This window comes from Podarcis liolepis, assembly GCF_965112155.1.
Source record: "Podarcis liolepis genome assembly, chromosome: 2".
Taxonomy (NCBI): domain Eukaryota; kingdom Metazoa; phylum Chordata; class Lepidosauria; order Squamata; family Lacertidae; genus Podarcis; species Podarcis liolepis.
In genome coordinates this window covers 28,127,906-28,148,065 of record NC_139555.1, presented here as the reverse complement: position 1 = coordinate 28,148,065, position 20,160 = coordinate 28,127,906, and the positions used below count along the sequence as shown (strand labels likewise).

General features: G+C 45.1%; 1 protein-coding gene across 3 annotated transcripts in view; it reads right to left on the bottom strand.

Moving 5' to 3' along the window:
- Positions 1 to 769: 769 nt before the first annotated feature.
- Positions 770 to 20,160, bottom strand: part of TTYH2 (tweety family member 2) — a 77,673-nt gene continuing 58,282 nt past the window's right edge. For 2 of the 3 annotated variants that reach the window (XM_083490144.1, XM_083490145.1), the window contains exons 8-14: positions 19,016 to 19,071; positions 18,199 to 18,291; positions 17,242 to 17,334; positions 16,975 to 17,117; positions 16,312 to 16,497; positions 12,193 to 12,271; positions 770 to 4,989 (exon numbers count right to left, since the gene is read on the bottom strand). In XM_083490144.1, coding sequence (XP_083346270.1) covers positions 4,909 to 4,989; positions 12,193 to 12,271; positions 16,312 to 16,497; positions 16,975 to 17,117; positions 17,242 to 17,334; positions 18,199 to 18,291; positions 19,016 to 19,071 — 731 coding nt within the window. In that variant the 3' untranslated portion in view covers positions 770 to 4,908. The remainder of the gene's footprint in view (positions 4,990 to 12,192; positions 12,272 to 16,311; positions 16,498 to 16,974; positions 17,118 to 17,241; positions 17,335 to 18,198; positions 18,292 to 19,015; positions 19,072 to 20,160) is intronic. The other variant, XM_083490146.1, reaches the window with a different exon arrangement.

Sequence of the window (20,160 nt, the reverse complement as noted above, 5' to 3'; positions counted from 1 at the left end):
TATGAATAACCAATTTAAAATTCAATAAAAAGAAGTTTAAAAAAAGATGTAAAGCATGGAATGTGGAGCGGGGAAGAGCTATGTAAATTGTGTGCTCCACAACTGAAATAATAATGTCTAAATCCTCTGCCTCCCCCGTAAGACCATTAAGTCCAGGGTCTTAAATTACCTAGCTGTGCTACTGGCTGCGTTCTGCAGCAACTCATCCTATGTGAAGCAAAACTGTGATGCCTCACTATTACGAAGGAATGGATGAAAGTCACCAAATCCAGACCCTATAAGTGCCCCTATTTTCCAGGGACAGTCCCAGATTTACAGAAGCCGTCCTGGTTTCTGATTTGATCCCAGAATGTCCCGCTTTCCCTTAGGGCGAGCCTATTTTCACTGGAGAAATGTTGGAGGAGATGCCTCTATTTTCATTGGAGAAATGTCGGAGGGTGTGCAAACACCACTAGATTGTGCGAAAGAAAGAGCTATATTCTGTTGTTTGCTGTAGAATTCAATCCACAATCTCCAGTAATCTGCACAACCACAGGCTCTCATTGTATTTCCCCGTGACCTTGAACGGAATCTCTCTCCCCCCCCCCCCCCCGGAGCTTGTCAAGTTTGAGAACATGGGCGAGTTTCATGAAGCCAAATGGTACCCAATTTACTCAGGCCTTTGAACCCATGAAATTGTCCCTGCCAGAGACAAATCTAATAACAGCTAATTGCAGGCGCATGGCTCTGTACCGGAGGGGCAAAGGACTCTGTTGAGAACACAGGCAGCTGAAGGTCTTTTTAATTTTTATTTTAGTACAAGTGTTTATTATTCGTTTCCCAGTCAGTACATACAAATCAGGCATAGCTCCAAAAGGAGCCCGAGATGAGGTTAGCTCGCATGCGTTCTTTTTTATTTAAAAAAGTACTGAACGGCATCGTTACAATGAGACGATTAACAGCGTAAAACCAGGGTTCTCCCCGCCCCACATGCCTTAAGTTGTACACAGCCACATATAAGATGAATGTATAAATTATGTTGCCATACATGATATGTACAAGTTATCCTTGATAAAAGACACAGTGAGTCGTTGCTGTCAAGTAATTAAAACCTCCGTGTATGCTTAGGAGGGCAACTTTTTGTACCTCTGCAGTTTTTAGCACTCTTAGATCGTGGGCAGTGATTGGGCAGAAGCATTTCTGAAGGATGTGCAGCCCAAATGCTACTCAGCCAGGCTGATGTTGCTTGAAAAGTCTCCCTTGCAATCCTGCCCATTGCTGAAGAGAAGTGGACGAGGCATTACTCAAGGGAAATCATGTGAAGTGTCCAGGTTTGACAAATGCTTTCTGGCCTTTTTTTTTTCTTTTTTCATTTTTAGTTGTTGTGCTTTGGTGGGCTAACTGTTGCACATTTGTGTTTTCCCACGAGAAGGGTTTATGTATTGCTTTCTGTCCCTGCGACACCAAGGTACAAAACGCGGAGCAGTTCGTTGGGAAATCTGCCTAAGCAAATCGGACCTCGCCAACGGAAGGAGGGAGGGGAGAGTTAAAAGGGATTTTGGGAAAAGCTGAAACCGGACCTGTAAGGCAGGAATGGCCAACGTAGTATCTCCCAGACGTTGTTGAAATCAGCTCCCACCAGCTCCAGTGAGATTGGCCCATGGGTCAGGGATAGAATCATAGAAGTGTAAGAGTTGGAAGAGACGCCCAAGAGTCATCTGTTCCAACCCCCTGCAATGCAGGAATCTCAGCTAAAGCATCTCTGGCAGATGGCCACCCAACCTCTGCTAAAAAACTTCCAAGGAAGGAGAATCCACAAGGGTGGTGGGAGATGGAATTCCAACAGCATCAAGAGGGCAACACACTGACTACCCCTGAGTAAAAGGATGCCCTGGAAATGAAATGACATTCCACTCATCCATTTAGACTTACTTGGATTCTCTTCTCACCCCCCAGAAATTCCTCCATTGCCAGCTGGACCATGGGCATAGCCAGGGGGGCGGTGTGTGTGTGTGTGCGCGCGCGCGCCAGCTGCCTGCCCCGAATCAAGTAAGTAAATAAAAATACTTAGCTAAAAGTACTGTACTTTTCTGTGTATAAGACTAGGTTTTTTCTTTAAAAATCATGCTAAAAAGTGTGGGGGGGTGTCGTCTTATACATAGGTAGTGCATAGGGTGGACAGACAAGAGGCAGATTTTGCTGCGTGTGAGCGATTTTTGGCATTCCCTCCTAAAAAAAGCTCAACAACCTTGGGTAAAGGTAAAGGGACCCCTGACCATCAAGTCCAGTCGTGGCCGACTCTGGGGTTGCGGCATTCATCTCACTTTATTGGCCGAGGGAGCTGGTGTATAGCTTCCGGGTCGTGGCCAGCATGACTAAGCCACTTCTGGCGAACCAGAGCAGTGCACGGAAAAGCCGTTTACCTTCCCTTTGGAGCGGTACCTATTTATCTACTTGCACTTTGATGTGCTTTTGAACTGCTAGGTTGGCAGGAGCAGGGATCGAACAACAGGAGCTCACCCCATCGCGGGGATTCGAACCGCCAACCTTCTGATCAGCAAGTTCTAGGCTCTGTGGTTTAACCCACAGCGTCACCCGCGGTCCAAAAAAGCTCAACAACTTTTTCCCATCTCTCTCTCCCCCCCCATTTTCTTAAATTTGAGTCCCCCAAAATAGGGGGCATCTTATACATGGGGGCATCTTATACACGGAAAAGTACGGTAAGTTTTAGTTTTTATAAGTTGCAAGATTTCGACTCCGAAGCTGAGCTGTGGTACACCATGCGGAAGGAGAAGAAACTCAGCAAAGAGCAGTTAAAAGAGCTGAACACAGCGGACCTAGTAAAAGAGGTGGAAATTTTTTTTACCATGAAAAAGGCTCTTGCTCAGCCATTCATCCCGTACCCTGTGGAGAGTAAAGACCTGGTTAAGGTCAACGATGGACAGGGGAGTATCTCAATGGGCTGGGCTTACTGAGCGTGCACAGAAAAACTGTGTGGGTGGGGGGGGGGGGAGAAGAAATTTGAGAAGGAAGTGCTGAAAAGGTTTTCAGCCAGTCCAAGAAAACTTGTTTTAGTTTAATTTTTTTTAAAGGATGAAAAAAGAGGGGCCCTTTGTAATTTTGTAAAATATACCGCATGAAAAGCACTCCCTGACGATAATTTTTCATTTAAATTCCTACTTTTCAAATGACTGAAGATTTTTGACAGATTTTTCTGAGCACTTGAGGTCAAAAAGAAAGCAATTTAAAACAGCTGTTGTTGAGACATTTCATTCTGAAATCTGCTAGACAGAGGTGGGTGTCCTGCCTGCCCCAACATAAATCCTGGCTATGCCCATGAGCTGGACTTAACTCAGAGACACACACACAGACACAGAAGAAGGGTAGAAGAGAATTCTTCTCTTCAGTACTGGGTGGAAATGGAAAACCATGTTTCATTTCTATTGGCAGCCAAAGTTGTGCTACAATCGCTGCAGTGATGAGCACCAGTTCTAGTTTAAAAGGACTCCCTCGATTAGCATCAATAGCTTTCAAGAGTCTCTAAAGACAGTAGGTGTACCACAGTCCACGACTGGAGAAAAACAGAGGAGATATTACTCTCAAGGGAAATTGTACTAAGACACTGTCTGTCAGCAGCACCTTCATGGCAATGGTTAGAGCATTTTCTCCCTATTACATACCAACCCAATTTTCATTGTTATTTTTACCCACCTTGCCCTGCCCCAGCATACTGAGAGAAAAGAATGCTTGAATATGTCAAAGTTTTCCCCTGCACGGGCAATGGCATTTGATTAAGAAAAATCAGTGCTAAAAACAGAAATTTGTAAATTATTCAACATATTAAAAAATAACTCACCTCACGTGTAATTAATAAAAAAACATTTTAAAAGACCAAAAAAGAGAGAGAGAGATAAAAAGAGGTTATGCTCTTTGGATAGCCGATATAAAAACACTGGAAAGAATAACAATAATTATTGTAATACGAAGAGCAAACAAAATGCATAAAAGAACAAAACAAACCCAGTTTGTTCTAAATAATACCTGAGGCCATTGAAGCAATGTTGGCTGAACTGCATGTTAATTCTAATAACCGATGACAAAGGGAGAATACTGAGTGTGGATCTCGTACCATTCTACACCAAACAGGTGCTATGAAAAGGGCAATGATGATGATGATGAAGTAGCAGCCAGAAATAGGCTTTTTTTGTGTGCAGAGACCTCTCTAGAGGAAAAAAGAAAATTCGCTCTAGCGGTTGGTATTGCATTTGACTCCAAAAAGTGGGGTGCGTTTTTCTTTCATGGAAAGCAGCCCACTTCCCTTAGGTCACTGTACACAGCGAATCAGTGTTCTGTTTTACTTGTACAGTGAACTGGTCTTTGTTATTTGCTCCTAATAAAACAAACAAAGAAACAAAATCAAAAAGGAAGCCCAAACCACACCATCAATGATGGGGGGAGAAACCCAGCCCTCAAGTCTGTGCAGAGAGAAAGCCTGTGCATAAACTTCCGACAGTCCAAACCCTAATTTCACCCCATCTTTCCCCTGCCCCCCCCAAAAAAATAGGTTTGGGGAGGGCAATGCACTGGTGGCAGGAAGGGATCAGGAGGAAATGGCAAGTCAAGGAGGAGACTTCGGAGCAGTTCGCTTGAAGGATGGAAGCACCGGGTACCATCCTGTGTGTGCGAGAGAGGAAGACTAAACGTTGTGAGAGAGAAAAGGCCGTCGGTCGAGCACCTGGGATAATCCCTGGAAGGTTATATCCGTAGTGCCAGCGGGTGTCTTCTTCAGCCGACTCCCTCTCAGAGAGCCCTTCTGCATCCCTGCGGAGGCAATTCTATTTCCCTGCAGTCCGTGCGCCTTCAAGTTGTCACTGGGTTTTCCACTATAGCAACATCGTATGTTGTGGGCTTTTGTCTACAAGGTGAGTGCTAGGCTGGAAATTGGGGGCCGTGCTGTCGCCTGTGATCATCATTAACCGATAGATAGGTGGCTCGCATACTTGGAGAATACTAGGGAGAGGAGAGAGAAGGGGGACAGGAATTATGCATCTTGCAGTTCTCAACACCGGCTTAGGATCATACTGACAAAGACTATGAGATGACCATCCTCCCCAACCCCCACCATTAAATGTTTTTTATTTTAATAAGAAGTCCTGCAGAAAGAACATGGGGTGCTGCAAAAACAGTCCAGGACTCAGCTCTTGGAAGCTACGTTGTGCTTCACCCTAGGTCTCATGTGGCTATAAAACAACATCCTAACCATTGGCAGCAGGTGGAGTGAAATGAGGCGGCAATAGGAAGGCACCCAGAAAGAAAGAGCGAAATGCTGGCAAGGGGGAATGGACCCGGTGTTATTTGGAAAAGAAAGCAGGAGAGTTGGGGGAAGTGGAAGCACACGAAACATCCCGCTTAAAATAAGGACCTATGTTTTCTCCACCCAAGAGTTACAGGCAAAACAGGGGGCAGAGAGGACCACCACCTGTTCTGAAAGTGTCAAGTTTTTAGAGACATGGAACAAAATTCATCTGCTCACTATACCGGTTTTATTTTGTTTGGGTAAATTCCTGCTACTGACACCCCCCCTTTTTTTAAATTGTCACAGTGAATTCCTTCCTCCAACTACAGATGAAAATGATGCCTCCTAATCTTAAAATCTTTCCTGTGAGTTCTTCCAACCCTCTGGAGCAGATCGGGTGGTGTCAGGGCAGGGACATGGGAGTGAAGACAGGATGTCCTGTTCCACAGGTAGAAGTCCTTCCTCTGTTAGCAGGATGACTTCGCTGGATACAACCCCCATTAAGATTCAGGCTTGTACTCTTTGTAGTACAAACGGAGGCCTCCTACTTCATTTTACTAGAATCCCAGTAGTCTGTCAACGTATGTCAAAATTAAAGAGCAAGGCTGCATACTCAGGATCTTTTAATAGTTAAGGCATAAGTAACCTGTGCCAGGTGAGTGCCAGTATGCACTCTTGCTTAAGAGGATGAGTGCTGCCTTTGTGTTTTGGACCAAGGTCTACCTAGCACAAGATACTGTACTTTTCCGTGTATTAGACAAGGTTTTTTTTTTAACTGTCAAAGAATGTTAAAAATGGGGGGGGGGTAGTCTTATACACAGGTAGTGATTTTGGGGGAGCTGGTGCCTGGTTGCAGATGCAAGCTGTAGCTTGTCAGCTGCAATTGGGTTTGAGAATGGAGTCTGCTGCAAGGGATGCTGTGGACTGGCTGTTGCTGTGGCCTTTGGGTGTGTGAATGCTGGCTGCTGTTGGCTTGCTGGCAGATGCTCTGTTGCTTCTTCTGTGCGTGCGTTTGGTAGCATTTATCATCAGCCGGGTGAGTGTTTTTTGGCACTCCCCCCAAAAAAAATACCTCAATAACTGTGGGCATTCTCTCCCCCAAAAGTTTGACAACTCTGGGAGCAATTCTCCCCCTAAAAAGCTCGACAGTTCTGGGGGCAATTCTCTTCCAAAAAAGCTCAACAACTCTCCGCCATCTGCCCCCATTTTCTAAAACTGGAGTCCCCAAAAAGAGGGGGCGTGTTATACATGGAAAAATACTGTACTTAGCAACCAGTAGGTGACAAGACAGCCTGATGGACATCGGTCAGTAGTCCACTGATGGCCTGAAGCCTTCTGTCTACCCCAGCTTTTCTCAACCTGTGGGTCCCCAGATGTTGTTGAACTACAACTCCCATCACCCTTAGCTAACAAGGTCAGAGCTCAGGGATGATGGGAGTTGTAGTCCAACAACATCTGAAGACCCACAGGTTGAGAACCGCTGGTCTACTCCATCCTATATAAGCTTATTACAGGTAGAAACTATTCTATGGTCATTTCCAGAGAACTGAACCTCAGTCCCCCCCAATAAATATGCTGCAGTTCCATGTGCGTTGGGTGAGCCCTCCATGTACTCCCAAGATGCTGCTTCTGTTGCAGGGATGTTAGTACCCAGCAGCCAGTGTGGTTTTAGCGAATCAAATGATGGGTTTGGATCAGGAAGACCCGGGCTCAAACTGCTAGGAAGCAGTCCCATAAAAAGACACAGGCAAGTATTCTTCTCTCTCAAAAGCCTAGCTCACAAGGTTGTTGTTGCAAGGATAAAACCACAACATTTTTTTATTATTATTTGTGGGGTGAGGAGAGAGAACCATGAACAGAGGACCCCTCAGCTGCTCGAAGGAGTGGAGGATACACAAATGCAAATAAACCGCAAGGGCCTGCAGCGGATTTCTTCTCTTATCTACAGCATCAACTGCCATTAGTTTCTGGAATGTGGTTAAAAGTCAAGAGGCAAATTGCCACTGGTTAGGCAAGCAGCATCCATAATTTCTCCCTCTTCCCACACTCCTCTCGTTTAAAAAAATGTCTATTTCTAAATATTCCTGAAGAGAATGTTTGAGGCAAATTTATGGTGGCAAAAAAAAAAGGAGGAGGACAAAACCTCCAGGTTCTTGAAGCAGCCATTCTCACCCGATGGACAGGAAAATGCAGTGAGATCCAGTTTAATTTAACTGAGGAACCTAAGGATTATTTTCTGAAAGCTTTTTGTTTCTAGAGTCCCACTTTTACCCACCATTTTTCTTTTTTGGGCTTGCCACTAGTGCTTTCCTAGCTTTGTAGCTGATGTTTATAACCCAATACAACCACTTGTGTATTTATTCCTAATGCACTAGTGGTTGTTTAGGGAGGTTGGGCCTTCATTTAAATATTTTGGTTTTTAAAGCTTGAAAAGCAGAAAACTCATGACACCTCACCAGTCTTCAGTGTATAAAGCCACATTTTGAGCTTTCCTATGAAAAAAAAAACCCCTCTCAAGAACTTTGCAAAGCCAGCTCCAGAGTTAAGTTTTGTTTAATAAACAGGATAAACCAATATGGGCATCTCACCCATCTATTTTGTGGGACACGGTTCCTGCACTTCTGGTATTATTGGAAATATAAGGCTAAGGAAAACAGCTAGGTGGGGTTTTTTTGTTTTTCGCTTTAGGTGTCAGGTCTGAAAAATGTGTGTTGAGGGAAAAGGGCGTCTTCCAAATCACAGAATTAAGGAAAATGATTCACAGTCTTATTTTTCTGCAGCTTAAAAAAGCTCAAAAGCCTTTCCTTGGGGGATTTAAATTCCATTTAAATTGGGCTGTTCAGAGTTTGTGTGGGGGGGAGGGGGTTGAATTAATCCGACTGCACTTATAGTTTCATCATCACCCTTGAGCTTTTGCAGCTCCAGCCTCTGCAACAGCAGAGTCCCAATGTTTAAACACCCAATTTAAAAATAGTTCCCGTAAAAAGAAGGAAGAATTTCACTTAGGATTAAAAAAATGGATGTTGCAGACGCTTGTATTCTAAGTGCAGCTCTTCTGCTCTTTTCGAATTACCATCAGGGTAGCAGTCCTGATGCATAGCCCAGGGTCTTGTTTCCCACCTACTGATGAAGCTACACATGGAGCTTTCCCAGACCAATACTTTAGGAACAGCAGAAGCAGTTGTGAAGAAAGGAGTTCAGGGAAATTTTTTCAATAAGTTTTGTGTCTTTGCTTCTCAATTTGTACGGTGTTATTTTATGCACTGTGACTTGCTGTTATTTTTTACTGATTACGGTTTAGAAATTATTTATTGCAATTGTTAAGAGTGAGTTTGTTTAATTATTACTTCCTGATATTTTATTCTATTCTGCACTGTTATATTCTGATGGCTGGTTGAACATTACTTTATTTGAAACAAGTTGTTTATTTGAAAGTTATGTTTCTATCGTGACAATTTCGTATTGGATCAGATTGTTATAAGGTGCATGTGATCTTTGTTGTTTCTTCAACTTGTAAACCACCTGGTGTATAGTAATATAGAATGGCGGTATACAGATTAAAAGTGAAATGAAAAAATGAAACGAAATGGGAGAGCCGCTGGTCCCCCATCACTGATTTAGTCACATTTGGGGTGAATGAAATAATGACATTCTGGAGTGGCTGGTTGAACACCTCTTATCAAAGAGGCTCAGTGTCCTGCTTGCATCAAAAATATAATTTGCAGCAATGCTCTAAACTGAGTTACTGGATGATGCAAAATAAGCCCAATGGGTAATTGTGTAATTTTGTTAAATGAAGGCAAACTTCTTTTACTGATGCATAATTTTGTTTTGTTTTGTTACTTTGGAGTTATTCCAGTGGAGATTTTATAGTTAGAATGCAATTCCTTCTCTAATTGGCCAATATGTACATCTAATTCATGGTTTCCCAAGTTGGGTCTCCAGCTGTTTTTAGACTACAACTCCCATCATCACTAGGTAGCAGGACCAGTGGTTAGGGATGATGGGAACTGTAGTGCAAAAACAGCTGGAGACCCAAGTTGTCTAGATAGCATAAGAGCAGGTGTTTGGTGCCCTCAGGTGCCTTTTGCTTTGCCTGAAAATGGGACTTCCCCCTCCCTTTCTGCTCTAAATTGAGCTCTTTAACTCAGAAAGAGGCAGGGCCCTGTTTGCACAAGGCAAAAAAGAGTGTGTCTTGCAGCACCTTCAAGGCCAACAGATTCCCAGTGACAAAAGCCCTCGTGGGACAGAGCCCGCTTTATCACATGCACAAAGTTCTGTCCTCATTTGGCAGGTGGAGGGTGGTGACAGTGGAAAGTTGTTATTGCAAAGTGCAGCCAGAGACGCCCAAGGCATGCATGCAATGCGAGTGCCACATTATGAGCATGAGTTGCAAAAGAAATTCAGTCAAAGGAGTTCAAGATGCAGAGTAAGGAGGATCGACTCTTAAGTGATGATGAATAATGCACATAAAACACGTAAGGAAAGATTATTGCTTTCTGTAAGTGAGCAAGCCATTCCCAATCCCCATTGAGCCCCGTTCTGCTGCCATCAAACCTGCCAATGAACTCCAACATGGCAGCTTCATGCAAGAACCTGCCCTTTAACATTTTTAATCCCTTCTACCCCACTTTTGTCTGCAAAAAACTTAAACCATGGTAAATCTTTTAGTCTTTTAAGGTGTTACGACTCTTCCCCCCCCTTTTTGTGTGCAATAGATTATCATGAGTAAACTCCATGGGAATTGGTCTACGAAGAACAGGGGGAAATCCCTAGCTGGGTAAAGCAGAATGAAACTGCAGCACTGATGTTTCATTGTACCATATTTGAAGAGCTTCTACTAATTGTCTATTCAAAGCAGCATTTGCTTGGGCAAATGTTTATTCCAAAACAACAACAACCAACCCTATTCACTTTACAGGTTCTCAGCATGCTGAGAGTTGGGGATCATTTGACCTGTAAACTAATCAAAGGATTTTGGTTTTTTTTTTAATTGCTCTAATTCAGGCACAGGCAAACTTGGCCCTCCAGATGTTTTGGGACTACAACTCCCATCATCCCTGACCACTGGTCCTGTTAGCTAGGGATGGTGGGAGTTGTAGTCCCAAAAACATCTGGAGGGCCGAGTTTGCCTATGCCTGCTCTAATTACTACACCATTCCCCAAATATACTGTACTTTTCCGTGTATAAGACTATGTTTTTTTCTTTAAAAATCATGCTAAAAAGTGGGGGTCATCTTATACATGGATAGTGCACAGGGAGGGCGTTTGATTGGTTGCTGCCGCAGCTGTCAGCAGCTGTTGTGCGTGTTATTGGTTGCTGCGTAAATGGGTGGTGTTGATTGGCTGACGCTCCGGCAGTTGGGCAGGTGATTGGCAGCTTCTGCCGGCGAAGGGACAGGAGGTGGATTTCGTGATGTGTGCAGTTGAGGCAATCCTCCCTAAAAAAAGCTCAACCACCCTGGGTAATCCCCGCCCAAAAAGCTCAACAACTCTGTGTCATCTCCCCCCATTTTCTTAAATTTGAGCCCCCCAAAATATGGGCGCGTCTTATACATGGGGGGCGTCTTATAGACGGAAAAGTACGGTATGCAGCAGGCCTCAGTAATGTGAAATCTCAACCCTAGCAGCTTGAAATTCTGGGTGACTACCAAGCTTTGTTTTTTGCATTATCCCATTCTGGGGAAAACCTCCAGTTTCATCCAATGGAATCCACTAAACTAAGCACACCTACTGCAAATCAAGAGACTACAGGAACACTTTGAATTCTGGAGGTTCCCATGTTTATGAGGGTCAGGGGAAACGTACAGCACGCAGGGAAGTGACGGGAAATCACTAGGGAGGGAAAATAAGCCAACTCCAGCCCCAAAACCAAGAAAAAACAGAAAACAGATAAGCAACTTACTCTTGAAGGGCAACATAGCTCCAAAACAGGAGATGCAAAAACAAAGCAAAAGTTAGCAGGCAAGATGTGTTTCAAAGGAACGTTATGCCAAACTTAATAAAGAGCTTTTGCTTAAGAGTGAAGCAAGTTTGCAGAAAAACATGGAAGGATTATTAAAAAACAAAAAAGGAGGAAAAAAAGCAAGCAAAGAGTATATACTCATCTTCTAGATCAGGCATCCCCAACCTTTGGCCCTCCAGATATTTTGGACTACAATTCCCATCATCCCTGACCACCGGTCCTGTTAGCTAGGGATCATGGGAGTTGTAGGCCAAAACATCTAGAGGGCCGCAGGTTGGGGATGCCTGTTCTAGATGGTTAGAACTTGAGCAGTTGAACACAATTTTAAATGCACACAGGGAATTTTTTTTTATGGCACTGTGTCACATGCTAATATATACAACACATAGAAAAGGTAATGCAAAGTCATAGACATCTATTGGCAAAACCGGCAAACGTTTGCAGGATATAACCTCACACCATGGGCTGCGAAGTACCAGTACTATAACACAGAGTTGCTCTCTGCCCTATTGCTACAAAGCTGCCCATAGCTTAGCCTGCAAGGATGGAGTCTCAGTGGACTGCACCCTGTGTTGCCAAAAGGTGAGAGTGCTAAAACGGCTGTGGCAACAAGAAATGCCAGACTCAAAAAAGCAGGACTTCTTGCAGCAGTTTTCACCTTCCAGCAGATATGAATCTCTGGGTTAAGGACTGTCTTTTTTCCCTGAAAGGTGTGCATTCAGGGGAGGTTTCCCCCCTGGGCTTCTTTTCCTCATCTCTAGCATCAGAAACAAAACTATTTTGGCGTTTGACAAAAAGCAGGAGGCTTCCTCGTCCCGGGTTTTTTTTTATTTTAAAAAAAATATTTTTCAAAAATGCATTTTAATATAGAGAGGTTAGTAAAAGCAGAGGAAATGATAATAAAAAAGAGGGTCTGTTATAAAAATGATTTGGCCTCCGACGCCCACCGTACCGTGGGGGGAGGCGATCCTCTTCCAATCAGTGGGACGTTTTCATAGCGTGGGTTCCCACCAAAGAGCACAGCTTGGTTCCTGCAGGTAGAGAGGAGTTAAGATCAGGAGGGCAGTCTGTTGAAACGAACTCCGTTCTGAGCCTGCGGCTAGGAAACAATCCCCGTTACATTCCTACACAAGCAACCAACTCGAGTTGTGGGTAGGGGACAGAGGAGGAAGACGGGAAAGAAGAGACGCCAATTTAATAATGCTAGTTTTAATAATGATAATCCTGTTCTTTGAAGCAGAGACAATCTATTCAACTAAAAGAACGTTGCTGGCCTGGTGCAGAGGTGGCAGAACGTCAGCCACAGTCCGTTTGGTTGACCTCTATGATTTCTTTCTTTCTTTTTTGTACATAAATTTTTATTAAATTTTCTGTTTTACAATTTAAACTACTCGTTTTTACATCCTTAAAATATCAGTGACTTCCCATCTTCTCTTTCCACGGTTCATTTTACATATCATAAATCCCTGCATATTTTACAGAAACTATACCATTCAGTATTCCATTATTGCATCCACCGTAACTTATTTGCACTGTTGACTTTATCTTAATGCTGCCTGCGTTTTCAGCGGCACACAGTTATTTCCCATATACTCAATAAGCATTTTCCAATCTTCTCTAAATGTATGTTCGTCTATGTTCTCTTATTCTATATGTTAAGTCTGCAAGCTTCACATATTCTGTCAACTGAAGTTGCCACTCTTCTTGGTTTGGGATCTTGCTTGTTTTCCATTTTTGACCTACCGAAACACAGGCTGCAGTAGTGGCATACATAAATAACCCTTTTTGACACCTGGGAATTTCAGTCGGTTGACCTCTATGATTTCTAGAAGACTAATATCTTCCCTTTTACTTTACCTCACACCACAACAAGGAGTGAGGAATAGAGGAATGTACCAGCCGACACAATACCTGGATCGTTCCACAGCTCTGCCCTTTATAGGTGGAACTGATGAAGCAGAAAGGAGTCATGCTGGCAAGCAGCTCCTCCATTTTCTAGAGGTACCCGTTTACCTCAGTGAGGGATGCTGGCAGAGGTGAGGAGCAGGCTAGCAAGAGCTGTGAGACTAGAGCAATGAATTAAGGGGTGTGTGTGTTCTTCCGTTGGTCTACTAGAAGTCAGCCAGCGATAGATAAGAATGGGATGCAATCCACTTCCTGCCCACCTCTGGGCCTAGCAATTCTCAAATCTTATCCAAGCAAAGAGAAGGAATGGTAACTCTGTGCTAACCTGATGAAGATTTAATCAAAACAAGCCAGCAGCTCAGGAGGCAGTACACGAGCGATTCTACCACATGCAGCTATGCATGCACTATTGTGCCACAGTCCATTCACAAGACTGTACAGATCTCTGAACGTCCATAGGGAAACTACTTGTTTGAAAACCTTGTCCCCTGGTTCCAATCTCCTTGTACATGGAGACTTACAAGAGGTAAGGTAAGTCTTAGGAGGGACTGTTCCGTGCAAGGACTTACTGTTGTTGCATGCTAGAAACAGGGCGCGTGAATCAGCTCCCACTTGTCCCAGATGTGGAACAGCTGGCTAAGGACTGCTTATTGGGGTTCTTATTTGGGACACATGTGCAGGAAATAAAAATCTCTTACTCCCCACCCCCCTCTCAAGAAGCACTGGGCGCATGCAACAAGGAAGCGTTTTGGCACAATTGTTTCAAAACTAGCAAACACTTAAAACGTTGTTCCGAAACGTGTACTTTATTTTAAATTAAAGATTCAAATCCTGCAACTTCAACTGGACTTTAATGATCTTTCCACATTTTCACTCACTGCACTCGTCGTGACAAGTGTGTTGCCGTCATCCGGTGAGCAGAGACAAGCCTCAGCCTTCCTCCTAACCTTGGAGCTATGAAAATGAGTGGGGGTCTTTCCAGGGGTTGTACACTGACCTTCCCTGCCAGGCTCCAATGTTGGCTCGAAAGTTGTGGCTCATTTGGGTGCTGCTCATCTCAGGCCTGGGGCATTGCTAGGCACTTAAAAGATTCAAGGCAGGGGCCCAAAGCTACAAATTTGCGTAAGCTAATTTATATGCACAGATGCAAATGTAGAATTAAATGTCACAGAGGGCAAGCAAATTTGCCCTTCCAGGCAAATCTTTCCAATTAATTTTCACCCCACCCCAGATCACCCCAAATTAGTTCCTCTTCAATTGATTTACCCTCAATTAACTTTGCAACAGATTGTGCTCCGTATCAGCTGAATTACCCATCGACTGCTCCCATTCATTGCCTCCCAAAATAATTTAAGGTTACTTAAATTATTATCCTGCCTAGTGACCCAGATCAACCTGCCAATTCATTCTCTCCTAAAATCATTCTAGGCCTTTGCTCCCCGCTGTAGCAACACTCCTGGCTCAGGCACTTTTGAGTGCCAAGACCAAGGAAGTGGCCAAACAGCTGATCTCCCTGCTTCCCTTTCCTGTAGGAAAGAGCGACGGAGGCTTCTTCAGTCACGTGACATCATTCATTATTTAGAACAGAATAAGATATATATACTGGATGCAATGCGTGTTTTGAGACATGGTGGAAAATGCAGGTAACACATACTCTTCCATCTAGGAAAACAGACACTCTTCTAAAACTTTTCAAATAGCCATTCTAGCAGGACTGTTTTCCCCCTCCTTCAAAACAATCAATCAAGAGCAACTCAGGTTAAGGCAATCCAGTGTTAGATCTGTCTAATGATGGGAAAAGATTGCCAGTATACAACTCTAATAATAAAGCTTCGACAGCTGACTGGAGGTCCAAATGACTGCCAACCGATGCCTTCCCTCTTTGTAATGTTTAGCTAAAGATGTCCTCAGGGTTCCTCCACCCAAATAACACTTCGCTGGCTACTGCCCTCTGAGGACAGAAAAATGGTACCAGGATACATGTTGTTTTAACTAAACATTACCAGAGGTGCATGGAAAGGCTGGGAGTAGTCATGCGTGCCTTCTTTTGCAAAGTATGAACCTGAACCTCGTTTATTGCCATTCCTTCATCATCTCCTTCCAATCTACCAGGAATGAAAACTGAGGAAAACAAATGAATCAGGCGGAGGAAGCAAGGAGGAGCTAAGTGGGCAAGGCTCCTCACATCAAATCGAGCTGTTTTGAAACAGAGAAGCCACATGTTTCTCACTTGCAGGATGACTAACTTCCAAAAATAAAAGTAAGTGGGGAAAAAGACCGTATCATGGTAAAAGAGGATGCAAATTTAGACGCTAACACAGTACAGAAGACAAGAGACTGTGTTAAATCAAGCCTTCTCTAGATACAGTCGTACCTTGGAAGTTGAACGGAATCAGTTTCAGAAGTCCATTTGACTTCCTAAACCAGGCACCCCCAAACTCGGCCCTCCAGATGTTTTGGGACTACAACTCCCACCATCCCTGACCCCTGGTCCTGTTAGCTAGGGATGATGGGAGTTGTAGTCCCAAAACATCTGGAGGGCCGAGTTTGGGGGTGCCTGTCCTAAACATTTGGAAACCAAAGCACGGCTTCTGAATGGAATTGGAAGCTGCAGAAGCCCCGTCGGACATTCGGGTTCCAAAGAACGTTCGTAAACCGGAACAAACAATTCTGGGTTTGCGGTATTTGGGAGCCAAAACGTCCAAGTACCAAGGCATTTATGATCCAAGGTATGACTGCATTAGCATTTCAGGGTCTGTGTCTATAGGCTTCTCTTTAAAAACACTTCTTCCAAAAAGCAAGGCTTTCTTTCTCTGTATCTTTCAGTGAGCCAGAGACGGCTCACCCATTGGGCGGTTGGGAACAGCTGTCCAAGGGATCAAGTATAGAAGGGCTACTGGGTTGCCAGCTGTCGAGAGGGTGGGATGGAGAAACACAGCGGTTCTCAAAAGAGGGATGGAAAGATGGAAGCAATATGAAAAGTCAGCATGAATCCCAGCAGGGACAGATGGTATCGAAGGATGGAGAACAGAGGATGGAAGGCACTCCTGAGCATACTGGGCCACCTGAAAAGGTTAGCCAATCCCTGTTGTCACCTGGAGAATTCTACAGACCCAGACAGGAGCCTCAGTGCTGATGTTTGGTACCCCAGGCATCTTGTACTCACATGTACTCTGATACTGGCGCGTTGGAGATGGTCTGTGCTGGAGGCTGGAGGCTGGTCTGGCTACCCAGGCTGCTACTGTAGCTACAAAAACTACGAAGCTGCCCCCGGCTGGGGTTGTGGGCAGCAATTCGTCGAGCCTGCGGATTGAAGGGGTCTTCTTCATCTATGTCGTCATAATCCTGGTCCCTAGTCAGAATGAAAAGGGAATAAATTAACACTGGACTGAGGCACCAACCCAACCTCTACTGGCCAATGGTCAAGAAGACATGAGTTGTAGACACCTGTGGACCTTCAGATGTTGCTGGGCTCACACCAGACCCATTCAGAATGGCCAATGGTCAAGAAGACATAGGTTGCAGTCTAGCAACATCTGGAAATCCCCAAAGGTTCTCTACTCTTGCTTCATCGGGTGGTATCTGGGACGCCTCTGCAGGCTCTTTGACAGGAACCATCAAATCTGCACAGCTCCAACTTGTGGTGAGGGACAGAACAAAGCCCATGATCCTGGTTATACAGTTCCTGGCTTAGAGGCAGAAAGCATACAGAGCGACAGCAGCCATTGTTGCCACTGCATTCATCCCCATTTAAAATCACCATCAGCAACGAGCAATTCTGTCTCCAGCATACCCATGTGTGCTCCTGGCAGACCCTCTTCCATTTTACCTGCTGGCTAAATGCTTCCAGGCACGCGGCATGGCACAGATGACGGTGGAGAAGGACACGGCAGCCAAGAGGGAGAAAAGAATGAGGTACAGCAAGCCTTCCACCCCATCGTAGCAGATCCCAATCAAGGCATCCAGGTAGTCCTTTAATTTGAGGAGGGGAAGAAGGGAGGGGAAACGTCTCAATTCCTTGTGTGCCAACAGGCCCCAATCCACACAACACTGCCTCCTCCACACCTCCCAGCACGCTGTGCCTTGCGCTGCTCACCTTGTGTAAGCCCCGGCAGTCCAACATGGCGGTCAGCTGGTGGAGGCTGCCCTCTGATTTGTTCAGTAGCTGCTGTATGCCTAGCAGATCTCTCTGCAGCAAGGGGGGTGGGGGTTGGCGAGGAGGAGGAGGAAGCAGAGACATATTTGTGGTAGGAAAAGGAGCATGGTTACTGTGAAGCTGCAACATGGCCTAGCAGCCCTATGAAGCTTCCCAAAACACAGGGCCGGAAGGGGGAGCCCCAAACTGGTCCCTTCTAACTATGTGCAAACAGCAGGCTCCTTTCTCTACACACACACACACACACACACACACACACACACACTGCTCCGTAACAGATGGACTGTGGGTGGGTGAATGGGGCAGGTAGGAACAGCCCCCACTCTCCTTTTCACGCAATTTATTTGTGTGAGGGAAAATGCTTGAATAGGGCTTGTGTCAAAAAGCATCAGGCTGGAACCCTGGTCTGGAAGGCAACTAGGAAGTTTACCTGGTTCAGGAACCAAACTGCCAACAATTAGTTCCTAAATGTATACGCCTGATTATGACTTGTTCAAGAGGTGCTGAGCAGTGATCGGGTTGCTCCTAGCTCGACTGATTCTTGCTGCTCTGCAGTTCCTCTGTGTTCTGAAATTGGCTTCCAGTAGCTGCCCAGACCGCTCGTCTCTTGCCTCAACCTCTTTGCCTTACATTCAACATCTTTTCTGTCGCTTGCCATACCCTCGAGCCTCTCCAGGAGAGAACCTAACAACCTCCATGTTCAATTTGTGTCTCTCCCCCCCCCCCCCCCGCTTCCCACATTGCCAGCCCGGTCCTTGCCAAGAACTAATCTCGCACACGGAAAGTACAAATCTGCTTCAGCCCAGTTCTACGCAATATACGTTGACATGGAAGGCTCCACAAAATGGCTTAGCGGAGCCCTGATTTGTTAAGACAACCCAGCACTGTGCTGTTTACCTCGGCTGTAGGGAAAAGAGGGAGAGCAAACTGCATGAGGCCTTGGATCTGGATCTGCATGGTCGTGAGAGAACGCTGGTAGATGGTCAAGGCCTGCAAAGAGGGAACGTAGTACAAAATGCATGAGCCAAGCTTTCACACAAAGGGCCACAAGTTCTAAGTCTTCACTGCTTTACAAGTCGACACAACCAGCCTCTTCCAAATCCTGGGAGCCAGTCAGCCCCACTCCTTACATGCCTCTCTCTCCCGCCCCCCAACCCGCTGCGAAGCCTGGGTGGTTCGACCTACAGGCTCTTAGAAGCATTTTATGGCTTCTCCTTTTCCTCTTCTCCACGAAGATTACCAGATTTAGGGAAGCCCTAGGGATAAGCTCCACAACAGGGATTGAACTTGTGAGGCAATTCCTAAGTTCAGGCAAGGAAAACTCCTTTTATTGGAGAGGTCTGGCACCCATAAATCTAACTCCCCACTCTGCAAAACTTAGCTTCCGATGTGATGGGAAGTTCATTCATAGAATGAGGGTGCAGCTATCTCTTGCAAAGTTGGAAGGAAGCCCTGTGGGCTATCTAGCTCAATGCAATAAATCTAGAGTTAAGAGCGTCCTCAAACAGCCTTTGCATGGAAACCATCAGCATGGTTACCCCTCTAGATAATTGGTTCCATTGCCAAACTGCTCTTACTGACAAGGAAGTTTCCTTCCAATGTTCAACTACGGTCCACCCTCCTGTAATTTAAGCCTGTTAGATCTTTCCAGTACAGGTAGACTGAAGACATACTATTGGGAAGTTCCTATCATCAGGATACCCACATTTCTTACCTGCTGGAAGGGGTTGGTCAGACTCTGGCTGCAATACAGGTAGTACTGTACAATCTCTGCAAGGAAGAGGGTCATAGGTCAATGGGACAGTGGCACCCCTATTAGCCCAACCCAACTTGAGCACATCTCCTATCTGGCAATCTGCCTGCTTGGAATGCAACAAACCCTCTTGTGGCTCGGATAGCGCCATAAAGAATTGTCTCCCTTTCACAACGCTGACTCTGCATAATACTGCGTCGAAGGGAGGTGCTGCAGGAAAGCCTTGGGTCTGACCAAAGAGCTGCCAAGCCCAGGATACAAAGGAAAACAAGGCCAGGATGCACATATTCCTGGTGCCCCACAGCACAGAATCTGCTATGGAGGCATGATTCTGTAATAATTCCAGCTTTAATTACGGGTGACTATTATTATTATTATTATTATTATTATTGGGTGCAGGTGGCGCTGTGGTTAAACCACAGAGCCTAGGACTTGCCGATCAAAAGGTCAGCGGTTCGAATCCCCGCGACGGGGTGAGCTCCCGTTGCTTGGTCCCTGCTCCTGCCAACCTAGCAGTTCGAAAGCACGTCAGAGTGCAAGTAGATAAATAGGTACCGCACCGGCGGGAAGGTAAACGCCGTTTCCGTGCACTGCTCTGGTTCACCAGAAGCGGCTTAGTCAAATATTGGCCACATGACCCAGAATCTTTACGCCGGCTCCCTCGGCCAATAAAGCGAGATGAGCACTGCAACCCCAGAGTTGGCCACGACTGGACCTAATGGTCAGGGGTCCCTTTACCTTTACCTATTATTTATTACTGTTTATTAGTTTGTATACTGCTTAATATGCCAAAATGGCTTCTAAGCAGTTTACAACTATAAAAATCAATGCGTAATTAAAATGCACAGCAACAAATCCACTGGGGCATTAAAACGCCCTTAATTAAAATATGTAATAAAACAAGCAAATTAAAAAGTGTAACAGTTAAAAAACAGTTATACTGAACATTATGCTAACAAATGTAGTTCCCTGAATGCCTGTCTACCCATTAGCGTGACTGTGTCATTTGCAGAGCATAACTGGCAAAGGGGTGGGGGTGGGGTGTTAACGCTTCTTGCACTGATTTTCCCATGTAAATGCCCCCCCCCGCATGTGTAGTTTTGTCC